This window comes from Megalops cyprinoides, chromosome 14 (genome assembly GCF_013368585.1).
Source record: "Megalops cyprinoides isolate fMegCyp1 chromosome 14, fMegCyp1.pri, whole genome shotgun sequence".
NCBI classification, from domain to species: domain Eukaryota; kingdom Metazoa; phylum Chordata; class Actinopteri; order Elopiformes; family Megalopidae; genus Megalops; species Megalops cyprinoides.
Window position 1 is genome coordinate 30,862,054 of NC_050596.1, and position 17,457 is coordinate 30,879,510.

Sequence of the window (17,457 nt, forward strand, 5' to 3'; positions counted from 1 at the left end):
AATAAATATTGGTGGTTCTGCCAATTAAAATTAAAGCAGTGAGTGTGTTTGTGTTACATGTATGGAGTGCTCTCTTTGAAATAGTAAGGAAATACAACCAATCATTTTTAAACAAATTGTCAAAATGCAGCAACACTTATGTAATGAAAAATCTGTCTTCTGTCGCAAGTGAATGGCATATATGCCTTTATCGTTAGAATCACTTTATTATAGATTTACAGTCTAACATCAGTAAAACTGACATCCATGGTACATTTAGAACTGGTCATAGTGTCTGGGTGTTATGTATTTGCTGCCTTTTGTAGGAGTAAACCAGAAAGTATGGAGTATGCTTGTGCAGTACAGCAGATGTCCCGGAGCTGGTAACTATTATGTAGAGACAAATTACTTCACGAAGCGTGCAACAAACACTACTTTTGAAAAGAGAGAGGCTAAATATGCAGAGGGTTGACCAAAGCGAAAAGTCTACTGAGAAGAGGTATTGGAATGACACAAAACAAACAACATTTCTAAATTCACTGCACAAGCTGTTTTTATTTCAGCAGAATGAATTAATATGGTCAAGATGACATTTTATGTCAGCACAGATTGTTACAGTAGGTATGTTGGTTTTTCTCCAACTGGTTGTTTTAGGAAAGTATGTTTCCAGTTAAACTTCTCTTGCTACTTTTTAAAACAGGGGTTCATTTTAGACTTGGTTCATTATAGTGAAGCTTGACTGTACATATATGTGTTAATTGGGTTCAGTATTGGCTGCATGATAAGCATATATACACACTTGTTTCAATACATTGTGTGTTAGGGGGAGAAATGTCAGCCATTTTGTTTTGTGAATAATGTTGGATGTTGTTGATTTCTTGTATGAATCTTTCTGTGGGAGTGTTTTTTTTCTCATTTTGAAAGACATTATTTTGGAAACTATAACATACAAAATTAAAGCATTAACGTTGTTCAACTTGAAATAAACCTTTCACCTCAGTAGAAACAGAATTTTGTGAATTTCTTAGAGTGCAAGCTTTTGTGCTTGAAATGAAGGTCAGATATAGTTCAGTTAAAATATATTTTGACCTTCATCCATTCCCTGTATAGGAAAACTGTCAGTCAAGTCAGTAATTTAGTTATCTGCTTTTATGCCCTTAGAATTGGCTGTGTACCATCTGCATTTTATCAAAATATTAAGAAATACATAATAAAAGCAATGTATATATTTGAATGGGTCAGTCTAAATGAAAGTGACATTATTATTATCATCAGAAATTTGGGGAAAAAAAATTGATCAGATGAGACTTATTTATTCAATTCATGATTTCAAAAAAACTGCAAATGGTTTGTCAGGTGCAATAAGTGAGAAAGTATTGAAATGCTTTATTTGTACATAGGAATTACGTTTGAATTGTATGTGACTGTAATGCTGTTTATATGGTTCTATAAATAAAGGAATGAATGAATAAATGCATATGGATATCTGATTTTTTTTAAAGTGTGTCATTCTTAAAGTCACCTCTTAAAGTGGTATGGAGGAACCTAATAGCCTCTGTATCCATGTTGTCTCTTCATTATATGAATACTTTTCCTGAGTAAAACTTTAACTTTATTGTTTTCACACAGAATTTTCTAGCTTGACTGTGACAACAGAAGAAGAAGAACAAGAATCCTACCGCACTGGCCTACAGTTAGCAGAAAAAACCAAAACATTTGAACTCAAGCCAGCATCTAAACTCTTTTCTAGCACATTAGAGAAGAAAAAGGAAAAGCCTGTTTTTGTAACCCAACTTTCTGCAGCAGATATCTCTGTTGGGGACACGGCTAAATTTACTGTCACAGTGTCTGGCTTTCCAAAGCCTAAAGTTCAGTGGTTTCATAATGGACAGGAAATTACATCCTCGTCAGTTTATAAATTCGTTCAAGAAAAAGACAGGTATACTTTGATCATTTCTCAGGTAAAGACAGAGTATGAAGGGGAGTACTCTTGTACTGCCAGCAACAGGTTTGGTCAATCAACTTGTTCTGCATTCCTGCATGTTAGAGTGAAAGGGGTGCCCAAACAAGAGCATCGGGTAGAGAAAGTGGTAAAAGTCACTGGCCAACCCCCTCGTTTCACCACAGTGATAGAACCCATACAGTGCACAGAGGGAGGTGAGGCTCAGTTTCGATACAAAGTGACTGGGGACCCACTGCCTGAGATTCAGTGGTTTAGGGGTAGTTACCAAATTCAGACCAGTATGTACTTCACTATAGTGAATAACAAAGATGGCTCTGGCTATTTGATCATAAAGGAAGTCAAGCAGGAACACAGCGGTCTCTACACTTGTAGGGCATCCAACCCATCCGGAGAGGCGTCTTGCAGCGCTGAACTGATTGTGTTCCGTGAGACTGTCTCTGTTTCTAGCCACCAGGATCACCTGTTTCTTCAGAAGCAAAAAGGTTACAAAGTATCCATGACTGAGCAGACTACTGAGTCCCGTCTGTATACAGTTAACCTCCCAGGAGAAGCCAGGGCCAGCATGCAGTCCGGACGTCAAATGGCGTACACCATTGGCACTGAGGATAGGCAGGCCATAGCCAGTGAGCAAGTAGACACTTTGCAAGAGGTGGCAATCTCAGCTGCCACCTTGCAGAGAGAGCAAGTCACCCACCAAGCTGCAGTGCTGCAGTCTCATGATATAGAGGAGAGAGTGATGGTAGCACCCACTCAGCTCCGTCCAACTGCAGCATTACCTGGGAGACAACTCCACATGGCGTCCTTCACCTCTGCTGTTCAGGAAAGCCATGGTTTCACAGAGCAGCATTCTGAACGCATCCAAAGTCCAGAGGTCACAGAGGTAGAGCTGACTCGGGAGCAGAGCTCAAAGCTGATGTCTGCCATATCAGAGGAAATAACGCCGGTAGCCATTGTGAGAGCTGAGTCATTAAGTGACAAGAAATCAGAGAAGATAAAGCCAACTCCTGAGCCAAAACATGTTGTCATTGGTCACCAGGTGGAAACTAGATTACCAATTTTGAAGGAAAAATCTGACATTATTCCTAAACCTGAAGTGGAAAAAAGTTACAGAGTAAAAGAAGGTGTCAAAATATTGTACTCTGCCATATCAACGGGGACACAGGAAATGTCTGAAGCCCATTCAACGGAATTCTCCTCTTTAGACTCTGCTACACAGTCTTCAGTAGTGAAGGAACTGCCTAAGCCGTTTTTTGTATCTGCTAGTGAGACTAAACACACATTATCAAAAGAACAGAAATTTGATGTATACAAACCAGAAGAAGAGAAAGCACAACTATTTAAGGATAAAGTTCTTAAATCAGCTCTAGCTGCTGAAGAAAAGCATGAGCTCCAAGCTGAACACACAAAACAAATACCAGGTTTAGAGAATGCTGTCTCTGTGCAGTCTCAAAAGGAAGGTGAAAAGGTCATGCACTTGCAGGTGATAACAGACCAGAATACTCTTCCTTCCGAAGGCAGATTTACTTGTGAGGCTCCAGTTGCAGAACAAGCAGATGTTAGAAAAAGCCCCGCTTTGATAGAGACAGCTGCTATAGATGAGCAGAAATCTGTCACTTGTGAAGAGATGTTTCACTTTTCCTCCCAGGAACCCACATTTTCCGTTGTGCCCATCAAAGAGGTTCCTGCCACTTTACATCTCCAGTCTATTCATTCAGAAAGTGTATTGCCAAAAGAAGGCATACTTACAATTGAAAAGCCCACCCAGCAGGTAGCTTTGCAGAAAGTAGAAAGAATTCGGAGACGGGCAATAAAAACTGAGGAGAAAAGGGAGCTGACCGCTGATTATTCTACAGACCTTGATGTGTCAGTGACAGGTGTCCACTCTGAGCAAAGAATAGAACCAAAACCTCAAACTATTCTTCAAGTGATTTCAGAGCCCATGCAGCTGCCGAAGGAAACTCCCTTCACCACTGAAGTGAAACAGCAGCGGGCATCAGTGCAGAAGGAGGATCGCTGGAATATTATGCACGTAGTGACCTCAGCAGACAGTCAAGCTATGGAAGAGGGACACACTGATATCTTGGCAGGGGTTCAGACTTCCCTTTGTAAAACAGAAGTCGAACCAAAAGTCCCCACTGAGCCAATTCACATAGAGGAGAAAGCAATCTCAACTGAGAGTTGCGTTGCTTTAGAGGCAGCACAACAAGATTTTGCAGTCCAGATTCAAGAGGGTCAGTCAGTGCGACAATCAATACAAATGGAAGAAAAACAGATTATGGTTGGTGAACAGTCAAGGGAAATAATAAAATCAGAGACAACTGCAGTTAGTGTTACAACACAGCCTAGAGGAGCCTTACTGGTCCATGAATCCCAAGAAAGTAAGGCACTTCCAAAAGAGCTTACCTTTGTCATCCAGGTACCAAAACCATTTGGTTTAGACATCAAACGTCAGCTTAAGAGTGCACTGCAGACTGCTGTAGCACATGAACAGCCATTGCTTCTTGCTGAAGTTGCACAAAGTTTACAAGCCATTGAGGTAAAGGAAGTGAAGGTAATCAAAGAACCCAAATATGTAATGTTCACATACCTTATTACAACAGTTGGTGCTCCTTTGGAAATAACCATTGGTTTTGAGGGTGATTATCCGCAGACTGCTGATCTAAAGAATGAGCTTAAAGCAGCTTTGTACTCCATCATTCATTGTGAACAGCAAGTCCTGACATCAGAACAGCCAGGTACTCGGCTGTTTGATAGGCCTCAGAGATTACAGGTTAGCAGCGCAGCTTCAAAGGAAATGTTGTCATCCATGGTGGCAACAGTTACAGTTGCAGAGAGCGTTTCAGATTTCACTGGACCAAAAACTCATTCTGCTGCACTTGAGACTGAAGCTCAAGCATTCTTCCAAAGTGCGAAAGCTCAAGAATATACCATGATGCAAGAATCACAAGAAATCTTTTACAAAGGCTCAGCGAGATCTGAGGTAATGAAAGTGGCCACAGAGTCAAAGTTCCAGGAGTCCATGCAGATGACCAGGCAGGAAGTCAAAACTGTGACAGTAAAAGGCCGTGAGAGAGATGTGGGGGCAGCAGATATAACTACAGATATGCCTCTGGCACCAATCCCAGCTGACCACACAGTAGATGTTGTTGTACAAAAAGAAAGAAGAGAGGAGTTTCTGAAAGAGGAGGTTATGGAAGCTGAGGAAAAAATTGTGAAAGATTATCCAGTTATAGAAACTTTTCTGGAGGACATTACCATAGAGGAGTACAGCAAGGTTACATTCTCTGTGACAGTAAGATGTGTTAAGAAGGTCAACTGGCTTTTCAATGGAAAATTGGTTAAATCTGGCAAGGAGTTCAAATGTTCAAAGGATCATGATACTTATACGCTCGTAATTGACAAAGTTATCAAGGAGAAGCACCAAGGAGAATATATCTGTGAGGCTGTGAACGAAGCTGGCAAGACTTCAACATCATCGAAACTCACAGTTGTCTTAAGAGGTTGGATTATGGGGATATAATATTGACAATTTCTTTAAATACGCTAACTTTAATATAAAGTGTATAATGGTAAATTAAATATTGTATTACATTGACTAACAAATTAGCTCACTCTTTCTTCTTTTAATCTTTGATCCTAAGAGAAAATCTTTTCAGCCTCTTTTGAGGTGTTTTTCTTAGTAAAATATATTGCTTTATGACTATTTTTGCTGTGTAATGCAGCTTGTGTTTATTTTTAGTTTCACTCATTCACTTAAATCATATTGAAAATTACTAACAAACAATATATTCATTGTAATTACAACCCCAGATCCATTTCACTGTTTGTTTTATCTCCAGCTTTCCATTCGCTTTAATTTTGTTTGTGAAAAAAACATAAATCATTTCACTTATGTGAAATGCATGCCTCCACTCCTTGGACCATTTTCTGCTGAACACCAAAACATTTGTGCATGTTTTCTGTGTCATTACATCACCGTTTCATTCTTCACAAAATCTTCTTCATTATAAAATAATGATGGTTTCTTTCTCCTAATATTTTCCACCATTTCTTTTCACAGTCACTCCCAGGACTAGTGTATGCACCCCTATCATCCTCGTTTCAGCCGATCACCTCCCCACTCTAACGGCACGTTTCACTGAAAAATTGACAATGTGCTAATTTTTGTTTCTTTCTTCTCTCCCCACCCACCCTCTGCAACTCAGTGCCACCCGTTTTTAGGCATAAAATCCAGCCCCAGGAAATAAATCTTGGCAGCAATGCCAAGTTTGAGTGCGAGATTGAGGAAGCTCCAAATGTGAAGTTCAAGTGGTACAAGTCTGGCATTGAGCTCAGAGACAGCGAGAAGTGCAGGATCCTTAGTCGGTACCACACCTCTTCGATGGAGCTGCTGAACCCAACCAAAGCCGACAGCGCTGAATATACTTGCAAAGCCACCAACCAACATGGCAGTGACAGCTGCTCGGCTTCCCTCACAGTGACTGGTAAGTTCAAATAACTGTTCTCTGTGTTGTGCATATATGTGTTTCATATATTTGTGAAGTGTTAGATGTCTTCTAAGACTGGGACCTTTGCACTCTACTTTGTAGTCAAAAAAAATATTTCAAGAAATCTTGAAAATTATGTATTGCATTATAGAAAAGCTGTTCTGTTGTCAGTTTTCATGTCTTGTAACTTCTATGATTATGCTGTTTGTATTTGGAGATTATTTGACACTGTATAATTCTTTTCTTTTTTAATTTTTGTAGAAGTTTTCCCACCTGTCTTTGTTACTAAGCCTGATCCAATGACCTTATATGTGGGAAAACAAGCAAGACTTCAGTGTGTAGTTACCGGCTCCTCCCCAATGAATGTTGTGTGGCAAAAAGGAAATATTACCATTTCCTCAGAGGGAAACTACAAAATTTCCACTGACAAGAACAAGCACACTCTTGAAATTCTGAATCTTCAACTCACTGATCAGGGCATGTATAATTGCAAAGCATCCAACAGCGTTGGAACAGACATGTGCAGCACAGAATTGAGGGTGATTGATAAGCCCAAGTTTGTTAAAACTTTTGAGTCAGTGGCAGTAGCTGTGGGCAACCCACTGCGGCTTGAGTGTCAGGTGGATGAAGACACTGGTGTGGTCATCACCTGGACCAGGGATGGCAAGAAGCTGCATCACACCATGGATCACAAAATTTCTTTTGAAGACAAGATTGCCACTCTTGAATTTCCATACGCACAACTTAAAGATACAGGGATGTATGTCTGCACTGCTGCAAATGATGCTGGAAGCAGTAACTGTTCTTCCATGGTAACTGTGCAAGGTAAGACTTAATTTTCTTGCTCTGTGCAGTAGTTGTGATGCAGCAGCTATGCAAATTAACAATCTTGTGTGAAAAGAGTTGAATTGACAGGAAAAACAAAAACAAGGTTGTCATATCAGCCGCTTCTTGAAAAATCTTACCGTTTTGCCTATTTCTTCTGACCTCTTCTTTAATATTTTCTTTTATTGTCAACTCACCATTAATATATTAATTGAAAAGGCTGACTATCTTGTTAAATACTTCCTGTAGAGCCTCCAACTTTTGTTAAAAGACTGGAACCGAAGATCCTTTGGAAACAGGGTGTGACTGCACGCATGCAGTGCACAGTTAAAGGCTCACCGGAACTCCACGTCACCTGGTTCATGAACGACAAAGAAATAAGCAGTGGAGAGAAATACAAAATCACCTTCAAGGGTGGTCTAGCTGTCTTAGAAATTGCTGATGTTGTTGTGGCAGACAGTGGAAATTACACTTGCGAAGTGTTAAATGAAGCTGGTTGTGAAAGCTGCAGTTCTCAGTTAACTGTAAAAGGTGTGTGGTAAAGCAAGTCTTTCCATTTTCAAGGATTCAAACATATTTCCATTTCAGATTATATGCAATTGTGACATGTGCTCTTTTTTGTTCCCAGAACCCCCCTCTTTCAGAAAGGAATTGCAACTGGTAGAAGTAGTAAGAGGAAGCACTGCTATACTTGAATGTGAGGTTGTGGGTACACCTCCATTTGAAGTCAACTGGTTTAAGAATAAGAAGGCTGTTACCACTGATAAAAAATACAAAATTATCTCCCAGGAGGCTGTAGCCTCATTGGAGATCAGATCATTTGAAAGTGCAGATGTTGGAGATTATCAGTGTTCTGTATCAAATGATGTAGGTAAAATCTCCTGCAAATCATCTGCTAAACTGAAAGGTTAGTAAGGTTTAAAGAGTCTCTTGTATAAATGAAGCAGTTCTTTTTATGACAATGCGTATATTGACAAACATTGTTTTCTCTTAATATAGAGCCACCATCTTTCTCAAAGAGAATTGAAAACACTTCAGCAGTTTTGGGCAGTACTGTTAGACTACAAGGCACTCTAAAAGGGTCATTACCAATCAAGGTCACATGGATGAAGGATTCTGAAATACTGAGAGATGATGATTCTAATGTAAAAATGGAATTTGAGAACAATGTCGCCGTTCTGACAGTTGTGACTGTTAATATAACTCATAGTGGCAAATACACCTGCCAAGCTGAAAATGAAGCTGGGAAACAAAAATGTGAAGCTACATTATCAGTTCAAGGTCAGCTGCTATTTTCAACCTTCACATAAAAAATGCATTCATTCAATTCTGTCCAGGCTTATCATTGTATATCTGAAATTATGTGATTTCTTTTTAGAACCGGCTAGAATTGTAGACAAAACTCCATCCATTAGCGTGACTGCAGGGGACCCAGCATCTTTAGAGTGCACGGTAGCAGGAAGCCCGGAGCTCAAAGTGAAGTGGTTCCGCGATGGAAAGGAAATAACAGCCGGCCGTAAATATAAAATGACCTTTAAAGATAATGTGGCCACCCTAAAAATTCTTGCAGCAGAAAAAGGAGACAGCTGTGAATATATGGTGGAAGTAGCCAATCGTGTAGGAAAAGACCAGTGTTCTTCTTCTGTTACTGTGCTAGGTTGGTTTTAGATTTCTTCAGCCTTTTAGTGTTTGATGCTGTTTTTTACAGAATGAATTTTTCCATTCTGATAGAACTTGTTCTTTCTTCTAAACAGATCGAATCATACCACCATCATTCACCAAACTTCTTAAAAAAGTTGATGGAATTCTTGGCTCCAATGTCAGTATGGAATGTAAAGTCTCTGGCTCTCAGCCGATGACTGTTTCTTGGTACAAAGATGAGACTGAAATCACAACTGGTGGAAAATACCAAACAGAATTCACAGAAAGCACTGCAAAACTAGGAATAATTCAATTAGAAAAGTCTGATGCTGGAATATATACTTGCCGTGCAACCAATGCAGCAGGAAGCGGAGAGACCAGTGGAACTGTAACTGTAAAAGGTCTGAATCAGATCAGTTACCAGTTTTGTTGCTTTAAGCCTAATTATAACATGTTTTTGCTCTCAGAAATGTTATTTTATGCAATTAATTTAATGTTTATATAAATATCGTTGATTTAAAATGTGCATTTTTTTCTGAATTATTCTTCCACTTGATTGAAAAAATACTTCTTTTTTCCTCTGAACAAAATGCAGAACCTCCAATCTTCACAGTAAAACCAGATTCTCAGAACGTTATACCAGGATCAACAGTGATTCTAAAGAGTGCTTTTACTGGAACAGCACCATTTACCATTAAGTGGTTCAAAGGGGACAAGGAAATATCCACTGGAGGAACATGTGTTATCAAGAAAGATGCATCCTCAAGTTCGCTGGAGCTTCACTCTGTGAAACCCACTGATTCTGATAACTATACTTGCCAAGTCTCCAATGACGCTGGGAAGGTGACATGCACCACTGTCTTGTTTGTAAAAGGTGCCTTTTCCTCTTCTCTTGCTTATCGTGCTTCTTTGAATTTGTGGTTTTCTTGGTTATTCATGTAACTATTGTCAAACATAATTCTTCTAGAACCTCCAAAGTTTGTGAAGAAGATGGAGTCTTCAAAACTTTTAATGAAGGGAAGTCCTGTCATGTTGGAATGCAAAATAACGGGCAGTCCTGTGATCAAAATTAAGTGGTTCAAGAATGAAACTGAAATAAGCTCGAGTGACAAGTACCAAATGACCTTCATCGACTCAGTAGCTACTCTGGAAATAGCTACCAGTGTTGTTGATGATAGTGGGGAGTACATTTGTGAAGCATCTAGTGAAGCTGGCAGTGATCGTTGTAAAAGTATAATTACAATCAAAGGTTTGTAAAGTCATGAATATTTATCATTTTTGTTTCCAGTTTTTTTTATTATATATCATCTTGAGGCAATACTTCAATTTATGCATTTTTGTTGTAGAACCGCCCACCTTTACAAAGGTTTTGGAATCCATGGAAGTTGTCAAAGGATCTGATGTTGTGCTGGAGGGAAATGTTTCTGGCTCAGCTCCATTTGAAATTTCATGGTATAAAGATAGTAAACCAATCAGAAATGATAGGAAACACAAGATAAGTTCACAAAATGACACAGTTAACCTCAAGATTCTGAAAATCGAAGCAGGAGATATTGGAACATATCAATGCACAGTGGCAAATGAAGTGGGTACATCTTCATGTGATTGCCAAGTAACATTGAAAGGTTAGTGAGAGGTTTGTCATTTCCTTGAGGAGGTACAGTGTTGCAGTTTAGTTTTGATGACTGTCAGTTATATTACCTGTTTTTTGACATGCATTTTTTCCTTTCATTAGAACCACCATCCTTTGTGCAGAAGATAGAAAACATGAGTTGCCTTGTCGGCAGTGAAATTAAAATGCAATGTATACTGAAAGGATCACTGCCAATCACTGTATCATGGATAAAGGATGATCGTGAGGTTAAAGACGATGAAAATATAAAGATGTCGTATGAGGAAAGAACTGCAGTGTTGCACATGACAAATATTCAGATAAATCATAGTGGAAAGTACACTTGTCAGGCAAAGAATGAAGCTGGCAGTCAGAAATGTACTGCTTCATTGGTTGTTAAAGGTTAGTTAAAATGCACTGATCATTTCATTTTAAAAAGGAAGTAGAAATGCACACTGAAATATATAAGTATATATAAGTATTCCATTGCTACATTCTACAAAATTTCTGAACCTATATATTGAAGTTAAAAGGCCTTCACATGGGCATTCATAAGTCATGCATATTTTTGTATTTTGTCTGCTACAGAACCAGCAAACATTACAGAACAAGCAAAGTCGATTAGTGTTACTGCTGGGGATCCAGCCACACTGGAGTGCAGGTTCTCGGGAACCAAAGTCCTGAAAGCAAAATGGCTGAGGAATGGAAAGGAGTTGATATCAGGCCAAAAATATAAAGTGCTCAGCACAGAAAAGAGCTCCATGTTAAAAATCCTAGCTACAGAAAAGAGTGACAGTGGAGAGTACATGTTTGAGGTCTCCAATGATGTTGGTAGCAGCACGTGTGAAGCTACAATTACTGTTCTAGGTCAGTATTTTAATAAAATGTATGATTATTAAAATGTTTTAGTGATAAAACAGGGCATTTTGGATTATGCTTACCAAATATTTTTCTTTTATGATAGATCAAATAATCAAGCCATCTTTTACAAGAAAACTTAAAAAGATGGACAGTATCAAAGGATCGTTTGCCCACCTGGAGTGCTTGGTTTCTGGCTCCCTTCCTATGAGTGTTCTTTGGTACAAAGATGATAAGGAGATAGTACCGGACGAGAAACATAAATGCTCATTTTTTGAAAACACAGCATTTTTGGAAGTCACACGTCTTTCTAGTGCTGACAGTGGAACCTATACCTGTATTGCCCAAAACAAAGCAGGCAGTGACCAATGCTCTGGTTCATTATTTGTGAAAGGTCAGCATTATCTATTTTGAGTTGTGCATGTTTTCTTGAAGGCATATTGTTTATTTGGCAAGCTAGTAATTCAAAATCTGACTAATTTCAAAATGACACCTAGAGAACAGATTGGCATTTTGAAATCTGCTATAAGATCTAAAAACAATGATGCAGTGATTTAGATTTCATGAGATGCATTTGTATAGCAGTGTATGAGTAACTTGTACAATGAAATAACAATAATCATTCAGATTTTCATTCCTCCTGTGTACAAATGTTTATGGTATGGTTTCTCACCTACCTTTCTGCTTAATTTATTCATAGAACCACCAACTATTTTAGAAAAGCCAGACTCAATGGATGTCTTGCCTGGAGCAAGAGTGCAATTAATTGTGCTTATAAGTGGCACTCCACCATTGACCATCAAGTGGTTTAAAAACAATAAGGAGGTTTTGTCTGGCCGTGAGTGCTTAGTTCAGAAGGACAACACCTCAACTTCACTGGAGCTCTTTTTTGCCAAGACCTCAGACTCTGGAGATTACTCTTGTGAGATCACTAATGATGTTGGCTCCGATTCCTGCAAAGTTACCCTCTTTGTCAAAGGTGTTTATTGAACTTATCTCGCTCTTTATCATCACATATTTACATTGCATATGCCTGTAATACTCATAACAATTTATATGGATGTTTTTTTTAGAGCCTCCAAAATTTTTGTCGGTACCGGAGAGTGTAACAGTGGTGAAATCAGGACAGTCAAAGAGATTTGAATGCCAGGTAGCTGGTACTCCTGAAATTGATATCTACTGGTTCAGAGATGGCAATGAGATCAGTCCCAGTGACAAATATAAGATGTCTTTTGTGAACTCCATGGCAAGCTTGGAGATACTCAGTACCGATACAAAAGATAGTGGAATGTATTACTGCGAGGCACGAAACGATGCTGGTAGTGAGAGCTGCAGCATGGATTTGAAAGTGAAAGGTTAGTGTTCATAGTTTGATTGATAACTTATAAATACAAATAAGCTATTTTGCTTCAAATGTTGCCAGACAGAATAATGTTTTTTTTGTATAAATTCTTCCCTGTTTCAGAGCCTCCAACCTTTGTGAAGGAATTAATACCCGTTGAAGTTGTAAATGGCTCTGATGCATTCTTTCAATGCCAAGTTACAGGAACGGCTCCATTTGAGTTGACTTGGCACAAGGATGCCAAGGAAATCAAGTCGAGTAAAAGGCATACTGTTTCACAAAGTAATGGTTTTATAAGCCTGGAAATACATAAATGTGAGGTTTTAGATGTTGGTGAATATACGTGCACTGTTGCAAATGAGGTGGGAAGTTGCACTTGCAGGACTGCACTCCGTATGAAAGGTTAGTCATTTTCACACTTGCAAGTATTAAAGATGCCATGTACATAACATACTTTAAATAACTTTAATTTTCATTGATTTATTATTAGAGCCACCATCATTTGTAAAGAAGATCCAAAATGTGGCCACTGTGTTGGGAAGTGTGGCTGAATTTCAATGTGTTGTGACGGGGTCACCACCATTGTCGGTGCAATGGCAAAAAGATGATGATTGGATCTTGGAGGATCCTAATATTGAGAGGAAATTTGAGGGCAATGTTGCCTCTTTAAGAATTGCTGTCTCTGAAGCCTGTCACAGTGGGAGATATACCTGTCAGGTCATGAATGAGGCAGGACAGGAGAAGAGCTTTGCAACTCTTCTGGTGCAAGGTTTGTCTTTGCTTGGGACTTTAAAAAGGATAAGCTTGACACTATCAAGGTTCTAATAGATTTAATGGTTTCATCCATTTTAAATACCTCAATATGTGTTATTTTGTTGTATTTCAGAACCACCTCAGATTACAGAGAAGCCAGAAACAATAAATGTGACCGCTGGTGATCCAGTCAGTATGGAGTGCAAGGTGTCAGGCACTCCTGAACTCAGAGTCAGGTGGCTAAAAGATGGCGAGGAGCTCACGCCCAGCAGACAACACAAACTCAGTTTTGTAAATAATGTCAGTAGTCTTAAAATTCAGTCTGTCCAAATTAATAATGGTGGGAACTACATATTCGAAGTCACCAATGATATTGGAGTCTGCCGTTGTGAAATTATCTTGGTTGTAGTAGGTTAGTACAGAACATATTTTTCTTATCACAATAAAATTTTGCCACTTATCTTGCTTAGGGAAAGCAAATGTTTACCTTTACTGTTTTTGTTGAATGCAGAACAAATTATTGCTCCATCCTTCCTCAAGCCACTGACCGACCTCCGTGAGGTTTTGGGATCTTTTGTGCGAATTGAATGCAAGGTTTCTGGGTCTCTTCCAATGTCTGTGGAATGGAGAAAAGACGGGAATGTCATTACTAGTACAGGAAAGCCCAAGCTTGCTCAGGAAGATAACACTGTGTCCTTGGAGATCGAGCACTTGGAGAAAGCTGATGCTGGGACATATGCTTGTAAACTGTCAAACAAAGCAGGAAGTTGTGAGTGCAGCGCAGCATTGATGGTGAAAGGTCAGAATCTGTGCCATCTAATTGTTTGATTTTTCAAGGGAACTCCTTCACTCTCTTAGTTCACTGTTTTCTTTTCTTCTGAATGTATTTTTAGAGCCACCAAGCTTTGTGTCGAAACCAGAATCCCAAGCCGTCGTCCCTAACTCCACTGTACGTTTTAAGTGTACCTTAAAAGGAACACCACCCTTTACAGTGAAATGGTTCAAAGAAGATACAGAATTGCTAACTGGACCAGCATGCTTTACTGGATTGGAAGGCTTATCGTGTTTTTTAGATCTTTATTCTGTTGGGATTTCTCAAAGTGGACTTTATGCTTGCCAAGTTAGCAATGACGCTGGTACTACAAGATGTACGGCCGATTTGTTGGTGAAAGGTTGGAACTGACTCTTTTTCTTATTGCTCTTCATGCATTCTTCCATTTCCACAGCTCTTGCTTCACTCTCTGTTTGCCGCTCATTTCCTTTTTTTGCCAGGATCATCTTGCTTTCCATCAAATTTCTATGAAGCATCCGCTTTGCATCTGCTATGGCAGCCCATCTTCTGTCTGGCATATTTATTGCAATCATGTCTTTCAAGTAGTACATTGTGACCTTATTCTTTTCTTGGGCTTTGCAGAACCACCTGAATTTGTGCTGAAACTGCCACCAACTAAGTATGTGAAGCAGTGTGAGCCACTCCGTCTTGAATGCAAAGTGACTGGCACACCCTCACTTCGAATGTGCTGGTACAAAAATGACAACAGGCTCACAGAGGGAGACAACTACAGGATGTCATTTGTTGAGTCAATGGCAGTTCTTCAGATTCTCACCGCGAGATTTGACGACAGTGGTGTCTACACATGTGAAGCGCAAAATGATGCTGGGAGTGTCAGCTGTAGCACCACACTCACAGTCAAAGGTCAGACATGGGAGAGAATGCTCAGTTATTCATATTGCTCTGTGCTGTTTCTTGTCTTATTTTTTGTAGATGAAAAACTCTGAAAGCATGTTCTTTCTGAGTATAGACATCCTACATTGTATTGCTCCTTTAACATTTAAGTTGGATAAATGTTTGAGAAGTGCCAGATTTACCAAATCTTGTATAGACCGATACCACTGTTGATGAAAATGAATATTTAATGCATGTACTGAAGAGCATGCTATTCATTAATTTGGGTGATTCTTAAATTTTTTAAAGTTATTCTTAAATTGCAATATGAAAGAACATCTCTTCTTGCATGATAATTTTTATTCATTACTTTAAAAAAAACAAATTACTTTTGCTTTTTTAGACCCACCATCTTTCCTCAAAGTACCTCAACCGGCGGAGGCAACAAAGGGCAAAGACGTCAGTCTTAATTGCGAATTGCATGGTACCCCACCCTTTGAGATAACATGGTACAAAGACAAAATACTTCTAAAGGAAAGCAGGAAGTACAAGTTTGTACACGAGGGTAGCTCTGCTACTCTGCATATTCTTAATTTGGATGCCTCTGATGTTGGTGAATACCAGTGCAAAGCATCAAATCAAGTAGGAAGTGACACATGCTCTGGCACAGTTAGACTCAGAGGTTAGTAAAAGTATAAATTTGAATTACGTATGATTTTTTTTTTACATTTTTGATTACATTGTACCGTTATTCATCATCATTTTTTCATACCTGGCAGAACCACCCGTGTTTGTGAAGAAACTGTCCAATTTGACAGCTATTTCTGGTGAAGAAGTAACATTTACCGCCACTGTTAAAGGCTCTCAACCAATGACCATGTCTTGGGTGCAAGACAAAGATCATGTCCTCAGAGATGGTGACAATCGAAAGATTACCTTTGAAAACAACCAGATTACTCTGAGAATCTTTAAGGCTGATGCTGCCTCCCCCGGAAAATACACCTGTCAACTAAAAAATGATGCTGGAGTGGCAGAATCTGTTGCCAACTTAACTGTCCTAGGTTTGTAAAATGGTTCTTAAAGATATTGTCACTTTGTCATTTATCCTGTACATTATCTTTATTTTCTTTAAATGAATATGGTCTTCCCTACTTTTCAGAGCCTGCTACTATTGTGGATAGACCAGAGTCCTTCAGTGTCACTGCAGGTGACACAGCTACATTTGAGTGCACTGTTGCTGGGACACCAGAGCTGAAACCAAAATGGTTCAAGGATGGTGTAGAATTGTCTTCTGGAAGGAAGTACAAGATTGCGTTCTCTAAAATGATCTCCAGTCTAAAGATTCTGTCAGCAGAGAGAAGTGACACTGGAGAATATTCTTTTGAGGTTAAGAACGAGGTTGGAAAAGATGACTGCAAAATGTCTCTCACTGTTCTAGGTTGGTTGGCATTCCCTTCTCTCTATAATATACTCATGGTGATTCTTATTTCTCCTTTCATTTTTAACTTGCTTTAACCTTTTCTTTAAACAGATAAAATCATCCCCCCTACATTCACACGGAAATTAAAGGATACTCACACAATTGTGGGTAAAATTGGTGAAATGGACTGTAAAGTTTCAGGTTCCCCTCCTTTTATCATCTCTTGGTATCATGATGGAGAGGAGATCAGAAGTGGGCCAAACTATGAAATTACGTTTAGTGACAACACCTGCACCTTAAAAGTACCCAATCTTAAGCTGACAGACTCTGGAATGTACAAATGCAAAGCTGTAAACCAAGCAGGAGCCAGTGAGACTAGTGCTTCTTTGATGGTGAAAGGTCAGTAATTATCCAGAATTCTGGTTATGGTTTATACTGATATTTTCATCACCAGAGCTGAATATATAGAGTATCGCAACAGCTGACCTACAGCAACAGCTAATCTACAGTCTTTTTTTAAGTCCAGTTACTTAACAACACCACCAAACTTCTACCTTTGCATGCCTCTCTCAGAAATGTTTGCCTTGCTGAAAGCTCTTTTTTCCGTTTTAGAGCCTCCGTCTTTCATCATGCTACCACAACCTATTGAAGCTCTACCGGGCACAAATGTTGTTTTTTCTGCAACTGTCAAAGGAAGTGCCCCACTTAAACTGAAATGGTTCCAAGGTATTAAAGAAATTGTGTCTGGAAGGGGTTGTGAAATTGCCTTACGGGGCGATACGGCAACTCTGGAACTGTACAAAATCGACAAATCCCATGCCGGAGAGTACACCTGTCAGATCATTAATGATGCTGGGAAGGAGAACTGCACTGTCAACCTGTTTGTGAAAGGTTTGTCACCACAAAATACA

The 17,457-nt window shown here is 39.2% G+C and overlaps 1 protein-coding gene across 1 annotated transcript in view; it reads left to right on the forward strand.

Annotated features, from left to right (window-relative positions):
- Positions 1 to 17,457, forward strand: part of ttn.2 (titin, tandem duplicate 2) — a 171,503-nt gene that overhangs the window by 36,742 nt on the left and 117,304 nt on the right. The window contains 26 exon segments of the mRNA XM_036544926.1: positions 1,609 to 5,442; positions 6,148 to 6,426; positions 6,691 to 7,254; positions 7,504 to 7,785; positions 7,883 to 8,161; positions 8,254 to 8,535; positions 8,633 to 8,911; positions 9,491 to 9,769; positions 9,863 to 10,144; positions 10,242 to 10,520; positions 10,631 to 10,909; positions 11,096 to 11,374; positions 11,472 to 11,759; positions 12,066 to 12,344; positions 12,439 to 12,720; positions 12,831 to 13,109; positions 13,198 to 13,476; positions 13,594 to 13,872; positions 13,972 to 14,259; positions 14,381 to 14,596; positions 14,875 to 15,156; positions 15,530 to 15,808; positions 15,906 to 16,187; positions 16,286 to 16,564; positions 16,658 to 16,945; positions 17,159 to 17,437. Coding sequence (XP_036400819.1) covers positions 1,609 to 5,442; positions 6,148 to 6,426; positions 6,691 to 7,254; positions 7,504 to 7,785; positions 7,883 to 8,161; positions 8,254 to 8,535; positions 8,633 to 8,911; positions 9,491 to 9,769; positions 9,863 to 10,144; positions 10,242 to 10,520; positions 10,631 to 10,909; positions 11,096 to 11,374; positions 11,472 to 11,759; positions 12,066 to 12,344; positions 12,439 to 12,720; positions 12,831 to 13,109; positions 13,198 to 13,476; positions 13,594 to 13,872; positions 13,972 to 14,259; positions 14,381 to 14,596; positions 14,875 to 15,156; positions 15,530 to 15,808; positions 15,906 to 16,187; positions 16,286 to 16,564; positions 16,658 to 16,945; positions 17,159 to 17,437 — 11,076 coding nt within the window.